This window comes from Amblyomma maculatum, chromosome 1 (assembly GCF_055883805.1).
Source record: "Amblyomma maculatum isolate TAMU_Amacu chromosome 1, ASM5588380v1, whole genome shotgun sequence".
Classification (NCBI taxonomy): domain Eukaryota; kingdom Metazoa; phylum Arthropoda; class Arachnida; order Ixodida; family Ixodidae; genus Amblyomma; species Amblyomma maculatum.
Genome location: NC_139344.1, coordinates 94,858,907 through 94,876,728, shown reverse-complemented (window position 1 = coordinate 94,876,728; position 17,822 = coordinate 94,858,907). Strand labels below are relative to the sequence as shown.

The 17,822-nt window shown below is 42.8% G+C and overlaps 2 protein-coding genes and 1 long non-coding RNA gene across 5 annotated transcripts in view; 1 reads left to right on the top strand and 2 right to left on the bottom strand.

Moving 5' to 3' along the window:
* The window catches only part of LOC146203236 (uncharacterized protein KIAA1143 homolog), a 168,184-nt gene extending 162,526 nt beyond the window's left edge, over positions 1-5,658 (bottom strand). For 2 of the 3 annotated variants that reach the window (XM_084588605.1, XM_084588604.1), the window contains exons 1-2: positions 5,393-5,658; positions 5,190-5,313 (exon numbers count right to left, since the gene is read on the bottom strand). In XM_084588605.1, the coding sequence (XP_084444731.1) occupies positions 5,190-5,313; positions 5,393-5,500 (232 nt within the window). In that variant the 5' untranslated portion in view covers positions 5,501-5,658. The remainder of the gene's footprint in view (positions 1-5,189; positions 5,314-5,392) is intronic. The other variant, XM_084588603.1, reaches the window with a different exon arrangement.
* An 18-nt stretch (positions 5,659-5,676) lies between these two features.
* LOC146203235 (zinc finger protein 532-like) lies at positions 5,677-9,303 on the top strand. The gene is made up of 2 exons (XM_084588602.1): positions 5,677-5,851; positions 6,210-9,303. The coding sequence occupies exon 2, from the start codon at positions 6,225-6,227 to the stop codon at positions 7,062-7,064; it is 840 nt and encodes a 279-aa protein (XP_084444728.1). The 5' UTR covers positions 5,677-5,851; positions 6,210-6,224; the 3' UTR covers positions 7,065-9,303.
* A 3,496-nt stretch (positions 9,304-12,799) lies between these two features.
* Positions 12,800-17,822, bottom strand: part of LOC146203233 (uncharacterized) — a 39,294-nt gene continuing 34,271 nt past the window's right edge. The window contains exon 3 of the long non-coding RNA XR_014703827.1: positions 12,800-12,966. This is a non-coding gene — a long non-coding RNA (uncharacterized LOC146203233). The remainder of the gene's footprint in view (positions 12,967-17,822) is intronic.

Below are 17,822 nucleotides of genomic sequence, written 5' to 3'. Positions count from 1 at the left end.
TGGCTATAGCTATCCTTCCCAGCATATCTAGTGCGAGCTCCTAGCACCACCACAAAGCTCTGGTTTAATATGCAGTAGCCAGCAGGCCTAGCCACCCGCCTTTTTTCTTCCTGTGTTGTGTGTCGTTCGTATCATTTGCCGTCCGGTCGTTCATGCATTCACACGTGCGAGAAGGGTTATTTTTTTGTCACAGATTACCTTATTCCTTTTGTACGAGCGAGATCCGACGATAACTGCAGCCAGTGAAGGTGCCAGAAGATAGGAAAGCAACTTTCACTGCAAGTAATCGACACAAGGAAAAAGCCAATCAGCCTCTGCAGACAGCTAGCATTTCCCCATCGACCGCCGCGATCATTTTGAAAGACAGAGACAAGATTTTCAAACTTCAAGGAACACTGAAGATGAGATCATATCGAACTCTGATGCTTTTTTTTTTTGCACGAGGACAAAGTCCGGCCTTTCATTGCTCGGTGCAATCACACACCCGATGAGGTGTTGTGCAAAGTGGAAGGTGTATGTGCTGTAGTGGAGTAATGTAGTGCGTGGTCGTGTTTGCTGCACGCGGCAGAAGAAAATAACTGATTTCTTCAAATAAATCAGCTTTGAAGACAGTGCAACATTTTCATTTGAGGTTTTGCTTGTCTATGCACGTGACTACTGCCAAGGTATGTCATCTTCCTACCTAGGTTTGCCCACTAGCTTATAATCGCAGATGTTTCATTACAATGATATTTCAAAATAATGAACAATCTTGTGTGGTCCCGCGGGATTCATTATATCGAGATCTGACTGTAGTATAAGGCGAGCACTTGTCCTGTGGCTCCTTTCATGTCTGTTTCTCTTGCGCTAAAAAGCACTTCTCTATATCGTGACTAAAGTAACCAAAACTTTAACAGTGCTCGACCTCAATAACATTAATAACAATGATGATATGCCTTACTGATGAACCATCAACATGCACGAGTTTTGAAACTCATCATGCCACGCAAATACGGAAAAAAACGATTAGGTAGTAGTTTACCTCCAGTCTGCCGAGCCAGCTAGGCTGACAGACCGCTAGTTAAAAATCTATTCTTCCTCTCAACTTAACCAAGCGTAACAGGTGTGTCATAAATTTCAACCACCCAGCGGGCATGAGTAACCTTGCATTCGTAAGCAATTTAAAGAATGCGCTGAGCCACTCCTGTGTGCTGCACCCAGTCAATTTTGCAACACTATATATTTACGAAGAAAGACACTGTAACAGCCACAAATACCTGAAACGCACTCATTGTGCAATGTGCTGAAAGCAGCGCGCTTGCCAGAGCCAGATTACCAGTGATTAAAGGCCTGGTTAAAAAAAAAAAAATTAAGAGGCACACTATAACCGCCCATCACCCTACCGCGCCCCTGTCATGATGTTTCAGACTTGACAAGTTTTAGAATTGCCTACAGAGAACACATGCCATATTTTGCTCAAAGAATCTGCGGACTCTTTATGAACATTGCCCAATCATATACTTTCCTGCAGAGCACACGGACAGTCTGGCATCCAGACTAAGCTATTCTAGGAAATGACAGGACACACAACATCCTCCCTCAAAAATCAGAACATGCATTTGCGAAAAATAACTTCCTCGGATAGTTATTTTCTTGGGTAATTTGATAGCGCAGGGCGATTGGCTGCGTGTAAGCACAAAGTAAAGATGGGTCTTGTTCACAAGCTGTTCGCAAATTCTTACCGTAAATGTGCTACCAATCACCTAATTGTTTTGTGAATCTATCCAGCAAGATGAACTGAAGCTCACCTAAGGCAGTATTTCTACAGAAACTACAATACTATGTTCTATATGCTGATTTAAAGTATGACAAATATTGTTTACTACTCCAAATGTTGTCATAATGCAAAGAGTTAAATCTTTCCGAAGTGGTGGCACCTTGTTAATGAACTGGCACAAGATTAAGTATTTAATTAGCTGAAATGATCAGTAATATATTGTTATGTGGCGGCATGCGATGACAACAGGAGAACAGAGGACAGAGAAGATGCTCGATGGTCGTGAGATGACGTTTAATGAATCTGTGTGCGGGCCTAGCGCGCGTGCTCCTGCCCGCGCCACTGCCCTCTTCCTCCTTCGTCCGTAACATGACCTGGGCCACCGAGCAATCGTCCCGATCGTAGACGAGGAAGTTTACCGATGATGATTCCATGGCATGACGATGGGCGTGTCTGGGTGCTTGAAGAAGAGGAAGAAGTAAGAATAGAACGGCTTGCCAGTATGATGTCTCATGCGTGGGTGATCCACCTCCCCTGCAGCTGTCAACCATCCGTCACCAGAGTCCATGGGACCGATGGCTCGAGGTCACGTCGGGAAGCTTGGGCGGGGGTTGCGTGTCCGTGTCCATCGGTTCCTTTGGGTCATTCAGGTCTTCTCGGGTCCTTCGTCTTGGTTCTGATTGGTCTGTCTGTTCTCCTTATCTTTAGGCCCGGGCTGGGGGCTGGGCGGTGGTAGTTGGTCAGGTCTGAGCTTGAAGGGCTGGGGCGAAGCTGCTCGGCGATGTCCCTGGGCCCTCGGTCGATGGTCCCGGCTTACAGATGGTGTCGATGCTCCAAGGTGAGGATGGGGATGACGTACCCCGCACCTCCACCAAATGTTACGTGGCGGCAAGCGACAGGAGAACAGAGGACAGAGATAAGATGCTCGATGGTCGTGAGATGACGTTTAATGAATTTGTGTGCGGGCCTAGCGTGCGCGCTCCTGCCTGCACCACTGCCCTCCTTCCTCCTTCGTCCGTAACAATATATTTACAATTATACAAATTATCCACATTTACAAAGAGAGCATATTTACATTTTGCACATAAGTTCCACTTTTAAAACTGAAGGAAGCACTTCTGCATGCATCACATAGGTTTAAATTTACAAACTAAATTTACATTTCGACAAGATAGCATATGCAGCTCGTTTCACCGAAAAGCCGTAGCCGCCATTCATTTGAACCCTTTGAACCTTGGTTAATCTGGCCCTGCCGCTTGCTCTCCGACCTAGCAGTTGTGAGCTCGATTCCCGGTTGGCACGTAGTTCAATATTTTTCTCAAATCGTGTCTTAATCTGAACCACGCTCATTATCAACAACCAACATTATGAAACCTGCAATTTGCCCCTCAAACAGCTACTGCTGTCATGCATACATGGCAAAATTACTTTTGAAAAGAAATTAAATTACATTACTCATTACTACTCCCAAAAGTAATGAAATTACATTACAATTAATCCTACTCAGTAATTCAGTTACTTCTAAATTACTTTCTAGTTTCCATCCATGCAAAACTAAGTAAAGCTAGTATACAAAACAACTTGTTCTCCAGACACGAAGCACATTCTTTCGTCTTCCCGCCAAATTCCGTCCCAGAAAGCTATTCCTTCCCTCTTTCCTACAGCTCTTGCCATTACACAAACAAGACATCATCAAAAAAAAAAAAAAAAAATCAAGAAAAGCAGAAGCATTGTAGAACGATTGTGAAGTGACCTGCGAACCCAGCATTTTGCTGGACCCGAGCTGTCTCCACCATTTGAAGGGCCCGAAGAAGCTGTTATTTATTGCTTCCGCAGTCCCAAGAATCGACGTCGGCACCATATGCTCACTGCTCGGTAATTCAAGCCACGGCGGCTCACGCCATGGACCCTTCCGCCTATCTCCCCCAACACCAATCCTCCCTCGCCAGTGATGACGAGTATAACCAGGCGCCACGTGCCCTAGCCGACGCAACAGGGAGTGCCACTGAGCCGCGCTCCCAACTAGTTTTCAACCAGGCTTTTTGCATCATCTCTCCCTTCAGCATTTCCTTGACACCTTGTATCCTGCTGCCTGGAGAATGTTTGCCACGGGATAGCCGCACCTAGTGACCCTGCTACACACGAAGTCTCAGACGCACTGTTCTGCTTAATTCTGTCTCCTTTTGTCAATCCGTTACGCTAGCTTCGGCTTGCCGCATTTTAGTAAAAGTAATTTCGAAAGGAATTAATTACTTTTGCTGCAAAATTACTACCAAAAAGTAATTCATTAAATTAAAAATTACCAAAAGTAATTAAATTACAGTAATTTCATTACTGTAAATCAATTTATGCCATGTGCTGCCATGTCAATGGGGTGGTAAATGTGGCACGGACGTGACAAACGTAACAGAGGTAAAAGCTGTCGCAGTATGTAAATCATAACGGCAAGCTACTATTGCACCTCCGCAGCCGTTACTAAATGCGAGGCGTTGCTGAAAACAGAGGATGGAACACAAACCCTGTATACATGGGCTCGACAGCACCGAGTTGCGTCAGCGTCAAGTAAGCGAGGTGATCCTTACCCAACCCACTTGGTGTCTACATAACACGCTTCTACAAAGTATAGCAGTGGTACTTAGCGTCGAGATTCTAAGTTATTGTGCAAGCTTCCTGCTCGTGTTTGATTCCGCTGCCTTCTACTATCAAGAGCTTCAATTACCATTTTTTATCGTTGATGAGGGTTAGAAAGCATTCAACTTCGCTGGCACTCAACTTTTTGATCCAAGTGTTCCCCCTAACTCGACTCCCTGACTGCTTTTATGTTAGCGGGTAAAGACTGAGCTACATGTGAACAAAAATGAGAGCGACATGACAAGGCAACGCGGCGAAAGTGATCATCGTTCGCTCCGTCGCCTACTAGTCAAAATACATGCACGCGACAGCGCGAACCGACGCCAACGCGAAACAGCGACGACGCTCTGTGTTCTGGCATAGTACACCGCAAAACTATTTGCAAATGCAACAACAGTCATAACTATTGCAAGAATTGAAGTGTTTTGCGACAACATGCAAATTAAAATGCATTATTCACAACACACCGTGTCGAATTTGAAGAGTTTCACGTGTTAACTTGCACTGTACAAGTGGTCACGTGGCCTTTTGTCTTTTTAGACGCTCGTCGAATGCTTGGCCATTCACCATTAATATTGTTCGTACAAAGCGAGAAATTATGCAGCAATGCACAATTACAACCCAACACGGCAGAAAAAAAGAAAGCGTACGAGATGAGCGGTAGTGACGTACACTTCACGTTCATGCTATTAGCACTATTAGCTATTAGCTGATCGCGCATGTACTTCAGGCCGAACGAGCGAAATTTTCCATTTCGGCAGACCGTCAGACTCTGTAGAGTTCATGTATAGTTTAGCATTACCTTCCCCTTTCTGACGATACTTTTCAGCTTCCTCAGCAGTCAAATCGCCCGTCTTGAGAACCACAACGACGGGCTTTTCGTCATCGAAATCGGCGGCCACGGCATCCGCAGGCAGTTCTTCTCTCTGCCAAGGAGCAAAACAATTAGTCAAATGGCATAGGCTTCTCGATTAACTAGGTAAAAACACGCAGCAAATTGCTCACCTTAGTATCTACTGTGGGGCCTTCTTTGTAGCCGACACGCTCCTTAAGTTTCTTTAGAAACGGAGGATCAGACGGCTTCACGCAAGTGACGCTATTCTTTTTTGGCATTCCTGCGTTTCAGACAAAGCGAAATATCGCAAAATAGTTTTCATTTAAACCATACGCTGCCACTAGCACATAAATTCGATTCCAGCTATGCGCGATCAAAGAACGCGCATTCAACGCAATTGCGGCTTGCTATGGCCGCGACTTGACTCGGTCAACTGTTTTGACATGCGTCATCATTATCGCAAAAGAGAAAAGATCGTTCTAGCGGTTTTGGCCAGTTCTGGCAGTTCTGGCGGCGGTTTGCGAAAGCCAGATTTGAAACATTTGAAACGTGAGTAACGTGATCGAGAGATTTGACAACGGTCAAACGACCGCTGGCCTGAGCAGTGCTCTGCGCAGAGAGCCTAAACGGTAAGCAGAAGTTTCTACCGCTTTTGAAACGTTGCGTCTTTCATGTCAGTTCAGGTACAAAGACGCATTTTTTTTTTTTTTACGGCGTTTGAAACCAGAGAGAAGCGTTATCGTCAGTGCTAAATGGCTATGATGGTTTACGTTTTATGTGCGTCCTATCGTTGATTGCTGTTCTTGGGCACGTTAAAGCTGTTCCTAACTTTTTAGCCGTTGCATATCTCCAGGATATATCCTTTTCTCTGGAAAAATAAATTGAATTTAATATTTACGAAGTTATGTCCGATCTGAACCTTTGCAGGCTGATATGCTCTACTCAAGTTGGCTAGGCAGCTAAAGTATGCGTTTTTGTCACTAACAGGGTGCCTGGCCCACCATGGCTAGCAGCAAGACGGTGCGATTTCTTCTTCCACCGAAGACATTCCCTGCGTCGACCCCGCGAAAGCGTGTACCAGGGCACTGCAAGTGCCGGTTCAAGTGCCCTACCTGCGAGGCAGTCTTCAGCCACTACGTCCTACTTTGCGTGCACACCTGGAGTCACGCTCCCGACGATTTTCGCGTTCCGGATCCAGCTGTCAAACCGTGCAGCATCTTGCAGAGCACAGAGAACTTTGGCCTGCAGTGCTTCTTGTGTCCCTTGCGATTTGGATCGCACCTGGCGCTTCGCAACCACCTGGACTCCAGCCACACTGCTGCGGACGACGTGAAACTACTGCGGTTTGCGTGTGCCTTTTGCGCCATGCGCTACGCATCAGCCGATCTGCTGATCGCTCACATCCAGCAGCATGATGTCTGGGAAGACGGCGACTTCTACCCTCTATTCGCAGGCATCGTAGGCAAGCCGCTGTGCGAGCGCGACGACACGGTGTCGTCTTTCGAGCTTGACGATCTCATAAAAGAGCTGCAGAAGATTGCAGGTGACTTGCCATCACAGCAGCGTATTAGCAAGTCAGCCCTGTCCAAGAAGAGTAGGGGTGGCATCAATACACCACTCAACTACCTATGTGCATTGTGTGGCATGAAGTTCCAACATGGCTACCAGATTGATGAACATGTGCGCCTCCGTCACAAGGGCTTTCTCAAACTTATGAAAGCGCGGCACGCATGCGTCTACTGTGGAAGCAAGTTTTTTAAACTCTCGGTGCTCAGGGAACATCTTCTGATGCATCATGCAGTATCTCTGACACCGCGAAAAAAAGGTCCTGTGCGGCTTTAAGGTGCTCACGAACTGTTCCCGATCTTTTAACTGTTATTGTTGGAAGTGGGGGGAACAACTGCATAGATGTGTTGCATATAACGTGCACCATGATGGAACCTTAGGTACAGCAACTTCTTTATTAGTGCGTAACTTTTAACATGATAGCATAAAAGGCCTGGCCGTTCTCCAGAAAATCCAGCATCACCATTGTAGTAGTTGGCCTGAGCAAAAATATCATGAGCGTGCCTCTGACAGGTTGGTAGACTGCATGCACAGACACTGATTGGTAGGCATAGTTGTTTGATGTCATAAGATCACATGACACAGCAAAGTTGGCATAAGGTACCAATTTGGGCAGCTCCTGTTTGATAGGAATTGAACCTGGAATCCTTGGCTCCCCGTTCATGTGGCTTTTTTAAAGCATGCCGTTATAAATATAACGCCATGCTTTAAACATTACATAGAAGCTAATGACTGTACATTAGTGAGTGTGTGCAAGACAAATGGGGCACCGATTAAGGGATTAGTGATTAAGCAAGTATTGAGTACATGTATGTGAATAAGAATCTGCAAGAGGAGACTGGTGCCATCAGCTCTGTCACGTCATGCACTTGGTGGTCTGTGGTGACCACCACGTGCAAGAAGTTAAGTCATCGCATTACCTAGGGAACAACATGACAACCTAAACCTTATCTTCTTGTTTCTTCTAATAACAATAGTTCTGAAGCACTAAGCTAGTCTGTTATCATAGGTATTCAGTTGCAGAACAGCTTCTCTGTCTGTAGACTTGCATTCAACATGCTTGCAATGTGCACTGCTATAATCAGCTCTTTAAATAATAAAACTGCAATTGCTGACACTGTTGTAATACAGCATTCAAAGCTACAAGCACAAAACAGTTGTTACTTTAAAGTCTGGATCTTTAGGCAATAAAAATGTTCTAGGTGTTTTTGCAAAATTAGGATCTTGAAACTGCATTGCAGGCACAAAATGTACAAAAATAGGTACTTTGGCAGATATGCAAACTTGGAAATTCATGCTATCTGCAGAAGGAAACTTAGCTTTCCTAGTTGGGGTAGAGAGAGATATTTATATTTTTTAATGACAGCAGGAGATGTCTGCCTGGCATAGTTGGGATGTATTACTGAGCATGAAATGGCTAAAAACTCGTCATTCATTACAGTCCCAACATTGAGCAACATATACCCACCAAGGGACAGTATCATTGTGTATGTGAAGCATACTTTAGTGCATCTTGGCACTTTTTTTTTTAGCAGTATGAGCACGTTTTTCTCACAGGAGTGTTTAAAAAAAATTTTTGTTGGCTTACACCATTAGCTATGCTTGCATCACTAGCCCTTTCAAAAACACACTAGCATAGTGCTTTTGAAAATGAGAGGTTGAGGGATTAGTTCCACTTGACCTACAGTGCTTTTTTACTACACTTTGTTACTAATGATGTACACAAAAGCTTGTGAAATGACGAAAGGAATAAGAACAATGTTGTCTAATAGAAAGGAATAACTGTAGCACTAAAAGAACAACAACGAAGTAAGCAGTGCATGTCGCATGGTGTATTAGCTTTGAAATTCTAAGCAGCTTGCAACAAATCTTCAATAATGGAGGTCAGTATGCAGCTCCGAGCGGAAATGTGTATATCCAATTGAATATATAATCTTTAGGTTTAATCTATGAAGGAATGTGCAGCACCTGGAAAAAAAAAGTTCATACAAGCATAGTTTACTGAGCAAAAAGCATAATTCATCCAACTTCCAGCATTCAGTGTCGTATCCATGGAGGAAGGAAACAACTAAGGAGAGACCCTTGCCATTCCCAATGCTTTAGAGAAAGTGTGGCGGAAGTGACGTCAAAATTTAGGGTTAGTTAAGTTGGGCCATTAGCAACGGCATCGCTGTTGCTATGAAAACTCTGGTCACTAGCAACATTGTTGCTAAGGGCCCGAGGTTCGTGAGCATCGCGGAGAAAGAAAAGGCAGAGGGTAAAGGAGGAGGAGAGTCGTTGCAGCATCCGGTCTGCGCCGGCTTCAAAAAAGTGACTTCAGGGCCTCTCAAGTTCTTTCCTTCCTCCATGGTTGTATCCAAATTATTCTTGCTTCTTTGACACAGGGCCTAGAACATAAGGCCTTTTTGACATAGGGCCTAGAAGCTAGTCAAACTCATCGTAGCTGGCATCATCTGCATTCTTTCAAAAAAAAAAATAAAGATGACTGATTAATATAACAGTTCTGCCTGCCTAAATAATTTATAGCACATGGGCTTGAAGCTGTCAGTATCCACTGCCATTGCACAGTTGTTGACACTTATTTTAGAAACCATGGAGCTCGATGACGAGGACGTGTTGCTACAGTCGACATCCTTAAAGTCCAGCCGTCATCGCTCATTGGCATGCTGCCGCAAACTGAATGTGCGCTTTTCCACATGCATTGGGCTCATTCCTGCACAAATGCGAAGAATAGCAACTCGGAGGAAGAATACTGCTTGGTCAAGGCACCAAAGGTGGGCCTGAGAATACTTTGCTACCGCTTTGTTTCAGAAACTCGGCTTGATGACCTTCCATAGTAAACGAAAAGAGAAAAACAAAAAACAAGTAAGCACGTATGCATGCCACCTCCACAAGCTGCACTCCCTGCTCGATTTCTGATGCTGCTTTCCCCATGTGGTACTTATTAAATAGGTGCCAGAATATACAGACATATACCAGGGACCCTTGATTCTGCATATAACTGCAAGAAATTTTGTGCAAACTGGTAGACCAGTTGCCAGAAGAAATTCTGCGACCGGCTCCACAGGAATGATAGTGCAAGGGGAAACGGGAGAGCAAATTTAGAGATTCTTGCATTCTGCTGAAAAATTATAGCATTTGTACAGCTTGTCCGGGACTGACCAATGGCAGCAGAAAGTCTGAGGCATCTCTTCTTGTGGTGGGCTTGCCGGGTTGTAAATGCTCAAGAGCACTGCTGGAAGTTGGGAGAGCGGGCACTGGCAATGTACCGAAATTACACATTCCAATGCTTGTGCATGTTCAATGAAGAATGCTTGGACAGAATGTGAGGATATTAACAGAAATGTTTCTTTTTTTTTTTTTTTTTGTGGTGTGAAATGCTTTGCGTTCTATGCTATCTTGAATTTTGAGCAATATCTACTGACTCTTAAAAGATGTCGGTGAGCTTAATATTGTTTAATAGACAAGATTATATAAACCACAGAGTAAACTATACTCAGAGACACTTTCTCTTGGCAATGGGCGCAAAGGTAGGGAGGCCTTTAGGGACGTGTCACACCGCCATGTAGTTTGATCGCGCGGCTTTCGGTCTGCATAGACACAGAACGATTTGAACAGGCAGCTGTTGCCATCTTGTCTGCAAAGTCTGGGCGTCTCGAAAACCCGCGACAGACATCAGACGAGAAAATCCAGTGGAACCAAGAAAAGTTTTAAGCATGACAGCTTCATTTCAGAAAATCAGTTCCATGATAAAAAATATACCCTAAATAACTAGCGCTATGATTTCAATTTGTTTTTGCAGAAACTGCTCTTGTAACTAGGGGCTATGTTCAGCTGCGTAGGAAGATGATGCATTTCAGCTCTGTAGCTTTGGTTTTATCACCAAGAAAAAGTGTCCCCGAGTATAGTTATGATTGCAGATTATTTCATTTCTGAACCAACACTCCAAAAGTTAGCAAAGCAAATTTCTTCATGCCAAGTTCACTACATTAAAAAAAAAAAAATCTGAAACCAACAAGAATAAGAAGAACTCTGCAGTAATCAAAATTGTGCTCTAGAAATTTTCTGGGAGCTTATTGAAAGATATTTCCAAGTTATTCATAGCCAATCGGCAATTTCGCAAGATGCTGCAGATCATGGATTATTGGTACTAACTACTGCTTTTTTTGTGTTGTAGTCAATGCATGCGCACAATTGCACTGTGCCTTTTGACAATTTCAGATCACGCTTCAGGTGATTTGCAATAGGTGGGCGGTTGAAGTATGATTAATTTAGTATTTTTATCATTGTCAATAACTGGGAATAGCTTTGTCTGAAAATACTTTTTCGACTCGCAAAAAGGTAGACTCCTGCACTTCCATTCATAGCTGTTTTAGCAAAATTGGGTTATGAATAGCTTCAAATATATTGCGGAGAGATGTCAAAAAAATGTTGGAGGCAGTGTGCAGTTACTTGCGTCTATTTCTGAAAGCCATCTTTATCAAAATTTTGCAAGTTGGACATACTGGAGGTTTCTGAGCTAGCTTTGGCAGTGTTTATCTGTAACATACAAAGAATGAGCTATATATACCGGTGCCTAAAGGTGCACTCAGCACTGTCTAGTCAGCAAAACAATATAAAATTCAACAGTTTCTTTATGGATGAGAATATTGCACTAACTTAAAGCACAGTGGCACAAAAATTTTGGATGGCAAATATATAAACCTTTTCTGGTATTTTTTAAAATATTCTCCAGGTATTGTTGTACATTTTATTAATATTCAGAAGTATCTAAAAAAATTGCATAACATTGACAGTGTACTAGATGCAGCACCTCTAAAGACCACGGGTTTCTTATGAGCATTGTTTTTTGCAAATGTTCTGAAAACTTTGCATACATTGCTAGGTGCTGCTTGAAACTTCTTTAGCAAATTTGATTGCCACAGTGTGTGCCCATCATTCCTGATGATTAGAACAAATTTTTTTTTTCTTGAGTACCTTTTTTGCTAACTTCATAATGTCTTTATCATGAAAGATCTGAAGAACTATAAGTAGTTAATGCTATGACCTACACAAACTTATTTTTGCATTCTTTTTGTTTTCTTTTTTCTTACTGCAAAGAAATCAAACTAGGCCCACCATGGACATCAATCATATTCCAGCCTTGTGATATTCTCCGGTCACATTAAAGGCCAAAGGTGACCAAGGAGAGCTCAGCAAAAATATTTTTGTAAGGTTGAAAATAGCCTCAAATTACATGTGTGCAGCGCAGCGCCACTCCTACTTTGCTATGCGCAGGTGGCAAGGGTGCCAAACATTTAACGTTGCTTTAGGATATAGAAATCCTGTAAACCAAGCAAAACCAAATTTTAGCAGCAGAAACTTTACTCAAACATGCTCCGATATTTCTTAACATCTCTTAGTACATGCTCCTCCCACTTTAGCCATGCTACAAAAGGAATGTCCAAAACATGGAATTGCATAAAGGAGGGCACTTTGTGTTGGGCCCTTACACACTAAGCATGCCATAAAAAGAATAAATGATTCACAATGTTTACTATGTTTATAACTTCATAATGGGTACTGCCATGCAAAAAAACTTGTCTTTCTGTAGCTAAACATGGTGATAGCTTTAGAAGCCTTATGTGGCTACAAAAACTGCTCCAAGAGATGCGACTGGCAGACAATGATGAAAACACATGGGTATAAAAAACAAATTGCTCTATAATAAAGAAATTTGCACACATGCCTTGATGCAATACTCAATTATGGAAGTGAATGGCAGAATTTCTCTCTTCACCAGTCTTTGCGACACAGCACATTTGTACCCCTCTCTGCCAAAATATAAACTGCCCCCTTAACCTACTTTGCCAGATGCGGTGACTGCAAGTAGCACTTGTCTCAGCACTGACAAAAGCAACTGCAGTTTCTATGCAAGAGATATTGTGTTAATGGTGCATCAAATCATCACTGAACACAAGAACGGTGGAACCGACTGATTTCTTGCATTGAAAAGCTATATAATACCACAATACAAACTTTTATTGGGATGATTTCAAACACTTGAAGAAAAGTAAAAGATGAACATCCCCTTTCTTGCTTTTCTTTGTCCACATTCAAGTCTCATTTTCAAACCTGCTCAGGCCTTCATCAAGAACTTCTTGAGTCATTCCATTACTAACAAACATGCATACAACACCTGCAATGGAACATGGCAGGCTGGTTAGGAGCTGCAGTGCTGCATCATACTGACATGAGTTGGCTGTACGCCCCAGCTTTCAAATACAGCACAGCTAATGAGTATGGCCTAGGGATGATGGTGGAAAGACAACCAATTCAACTAAGCCTATGTGAATTGGATATGCTTTTTATATGCAAGAGAACTATTTGAAACAGTCTGACGCATTTTTCCAATTCATGCCACTATCACGCTTTGTTATGAAAGCTTTAGGAAAAGGCACATATAAATGCATAAATGGCAGGCTTCAAAGCTTGAACAAGTGCACAAAACTTTATCTCGCTTAGGGGCAGAGCTTTAAAATAAGGCTCAACTAAACATTTACAAATGCTTATTCAGTTCTGAAACCTCTCCCCTCAAGCTGGGTGGATTTGTTCCTAGGCAATGATGGGCTACTGCAGTCAGTTTGCGCCACAGCGTAATATGAGTATGACCAACATTTCTGTAATGTAGGTGCGACTGTTTTATTTGTGCTTTGTAGCTGTCAAGTGATTCGCTTTTCTACCATGAGTTGTGTGCATTTTCAATTGTTCAATTCCAGCAACTTATAGTGGATGGTCAATGAGCACGTTGATACTATCACTTGATTACTAAAGGCTCGTGAGCATTGTTGGTCAAATGAAGGATCGCCAGTACAAAATTTTAGATTTTATAATTCTGGAAAGATAGGCTGAGTGCATCTTTTTGTTTTGTTATCTCAGAAATACATTAGAAATGTTTCAATGACATGCCGACATGCTTTGTCCCTGGTTGCACTAGTGGTAGTGGCTACAGGCAAGACCAGAAGAAAAATGCTTCTACTCTTTACCGACTCATCCACTTCTGACTGACAAGTGGGAAGAAGAGATACTTTGCATGGACAAAGCTTTAGGAAAAACATTTAAAGCAGTATAGATACCTAATTTTTGGGTTTGAGTTGACTCTCTTATAATGATGCATAAGACATTACTATACTCAGATCACCGCGTGATATTTGCCTATGACCGCTGAATAATTTAAAATCGGATTTTTTTTCTCACCTGTTTCGGTTTCAACAGCCAAGCGATGGCTGTGATGTCAAGGTCACATAAGGGATAAAAAAAAAAAAATAGTTTCTCTGTCGTGCGATTCACTACAACGCTAAAGACAGCCTGCCTCATGAACAGGAATCACAACAAGTGAAGAGTCAGTGATTGTCACTGTTTTTTCATGTCGCATGTGACCTAGACTTGATTGTGACATCACAACCATTTCTTGGCTGCTGAAACCGAAACCGAAATTGCTGAGAAAAGAAAATCCAGTTATAAATTTGGTTATTCATTTTCAGGTTTTATATTTTTCCAAATTCGGGCATTATTTTTTACTTAATAATAGGGGCGAAATTGAGCTTTTCGTGGAAACACTCTGAAATTCAGGTTTTATCGGGTTAAATTTACTAACTAATAATTTATTCAATTTCTCCTAATTGGAGGGTAACAATTAGGGTTATGTTTTGGGTTGCTTTCAAGAAAGTATTTCATAATTTGGCATTTGTGTCGTAATTATTACTCTCAGTGATTTGCAACCGTCAGTCTTTGGACAAGATACATTTTATTCACGTGACTTGGTAATTGACATTTTACACACCCTTATTAACATACATAATCATCTGCATGCGCAACATTTCAGTTTCCATTCAAGACCTGTCTGGTCTCTGGAGGTATCTTAGCTGAGAGAATGTTCGGTTTAGTTTGGTTTGTGGGGTTTAACGTCCCAAAGCAACTCAGGTTATGAGAGACGCCGTAGTGGAGGACTCCGGAAATTTCGACCATCTGGGATTCTTTAACGTGCACTGACATCGCACAGCACAGGGGCGCCTTGCTTTTCGCCTCTATCGAAAAGCGGCCGCCGAGGCCGGGATTCGATCCCGCGTCCTTGGGAACAGTAGTCGAGCGCCGTAACCACTGTGCCAACCCGGCGGGGCAGAATATTCGCTCAACGTCACAGCTACCATTAACTAGACACAACAACATCAAAGCTGCATTTGCTAGCCTGGAGTAGCGCACTGTTGGGTCGTTCCAATAGCCCTTCAGTTCAGCACTTTCATTTAAGGGGCTTCCTTCCAGCAAGTACTGGTTAAACTCGCGAGTCGAGCCTACATCAGCTGTCAAGGAAATAGAGAGGTGGGTAGTCATCAAACGACTGACTGCAGAATCACTTCTGGAATGGATCGGGTAAGACACTCAGTTTCCACATTGGCAACTGGTTTTCTTCTTTGTCTGAGGCGTTCAGTTTCTGAGTGCAGCCCCATTTTGTGGAGAGTTTCGTGCGAAACTCTTAACAATTTTTTACTAATGTGCTGGTAACATAGACAAAACACATTTTGCTTGATCAATTTTACCAATAATCGTAAAAAACTTGTTGACAGTTTGCTGTAGCTTGACTTTTACGAGGTTATCGAAGCCTCGCATCAAAAGTTTTCCGCTTTCAAGCATTTTCTAGACATCTAAAAGTGGCTTGAGTGCATCTCTCATTAAGACTGCCATCGCACAAAGTGCCTCTTTATCAGAAAGTATCGCTCGAATAGCTTCTGCTTCGGTGCTTTCATACGAGCTTTGAATAAGTTCCGTGGGCACAGGAACATGTTCGGGGCGTAAAAACCAGGTAAAATCGTTTTACCCAAAAACGAACCACCCTAGTTATAAATTATTAGTGGTCACAGGAATGCCTTACCCATCATTAACCCTTTGATTGTCGAATATTACGAAAAAAGATTCACCCTCAGTGTCTAATTTTTCTAAATGCTACGTGTTTAGCGCAGTACCCGTATGGCAAAAATAGTCAAAGGGTTAACAAGGAGAACAATGCCGTCAAAATTTGGTGTCTGTACTCCTTTAAGGTGAGGGACCTACACTTCCAAGATGGCTATGCAGTCAAATCCCATAAAGACATTATTCACAAGGAAGTTGGAATTTGTGGAAAATAGAGCATTATTAATGGACATTCAGAGACGATGCAGTTCCTTGCATTTTCCAAAACCAACTTCACTACTTGACCATAAAGGACACAATGATGATGCACTAGCTTCACATGATTCCCTTCTTCCTGATGGCATGCTTGTGATCAAGCAGGAGTATGTAAGAGGCAGTCTTGTGCGCCTATCAAAAAGCTCCTTGGTTGTGTGGAGTGTGTAGAGGAGATGACTGCTCGATCATCCAAAAAGGAAGCCTTTGGGGACTTTTTTTGAGCAGTTTAGGTGCCCTGGCAAAACGAACAAGCCACAGTAGAGATTTTACAGCACAGCTTATCCGCTTATATATGGCCACTTGTAGCACTTTTTGCACGGTGGAAGTGCCAGGAGAACGGCACTATCACTAAAGCACAGAGAGAGAGCACACAAAGGCAAAGCTTGTGTGAGTGTTTAAAGTGAGAAGAAACAGTAGGTCTCGAAGTGTGTGTGTGAAGAGTAACAAACGATAAGACGTTATTCAAAGATTAATAATACAATTGCACTGTACAGCCTTTGTCAAAAGTGTAGAGCCCAAAGGGTTTGCTTTTAAGCCATATATTATGACTACTTTAACAATCGCGGAAGTCCTAGCCATTTTAGAGGGTAGGACGAAAAATCTTCTCGCCTTAGTAAGCTTGGAAACCTGGAAATGCATTACGAGCCACATAGTATGGCTCAAAAGTAGACCCCCTGGGCTCTAAACTTTTGAGAAAGGCTGTGCTTAGTGTTTTTGTCGAAATGAAATCAGCAGAATGGCTACGCATGCGGTATGCAGGATGCCAATTTATGAGATCCACGAGTGCTTCTTGCAAACTATTAAGTGTTTTGGTAAAGCTTAAAGTGGCAACACAAGGATAGGCACCCCTGTCCTGATGAAATCATACGAGTGGTCCTGTGCCTGGCAATTATAATGGAAACTGAGTTCCAAACAGGGCTAGTTGGTTTTCGCATGGCCTTGAATAATAATAATAATAATAATAATAATAATAATAATAATAATAATAATAATAATAATAATAATAATAATAATAATAATAATAATAATGATAATAATAATAATAATAATAATAATAATAATAATTCATTCCACTGTTCAAGAAATATGAGAAGGAATAATAAAAACATTAAGCGTGCAGAAAATAAAAACATGCTGAAACAGGAGCAAGCAGCTCTAGCACGCACACATTGCCCGAAGTCCTGTACCACTGGCTGTTGATGTGCATATATGTGTAAGCTATTCAAGAGTATTGGTGAAGCATGCTCAGGCAAAGGCTGTTGCTGCTCTGTTCATAATGGGATGTTTAAAGGCCCACTGTCCACCCTCCGGTGACTGTGAGACTACGCCCCCAAACCGCAAGGCCGCAAAATATTTCGAAAAGAGTAATTAATAACGCAGTTACAGCCACTGCAATCACCCGATTTTGTCGTGTTTCTCTTCTCCCGTTCTCTCGCAAAAATTTTTCACTCTCCTGCCTGGTCGTCTAGCCTCCACAAGACAAAATTCCCCTTCCTCCTACGCGTTGTGTGCGCGGGGGGGGGGGGGGGGGGGGGGGGGGGGGGATTTAAAAAATGGGCGAGAGAGCACGCGCGCCGCTGCATTCAGTCGGGCCGTAGCGAGGGAAAAGCGCTCAGCGGTCGGTGGACACAATTAGTGATGCACAAGTTTCACCCGTCAAACAGCGAGATGGCCCAATGGATGTCATTTTCGACTCAGACGTCAGCCTATCGGCTCGTAGAGGATGGAGAAGCTGGTTTCCCGAAGGGGAGGATGGAGAGCTTTGATTTGTATTTTTGCGGCGCGCGTATTGTAGCATTTTGCACAGACTATCTCCGGTACCTATCGAAGCAC

Excerpts from the sequence above, each read along its gene's own strand:
- LOC146203235 (XM_084588602.1), top strand. The coding sequence starts at position 6,225 with ATGGCTAGCAGCAAGACGGTGCGATTTCTTCTTCCACCGAAGACATTC.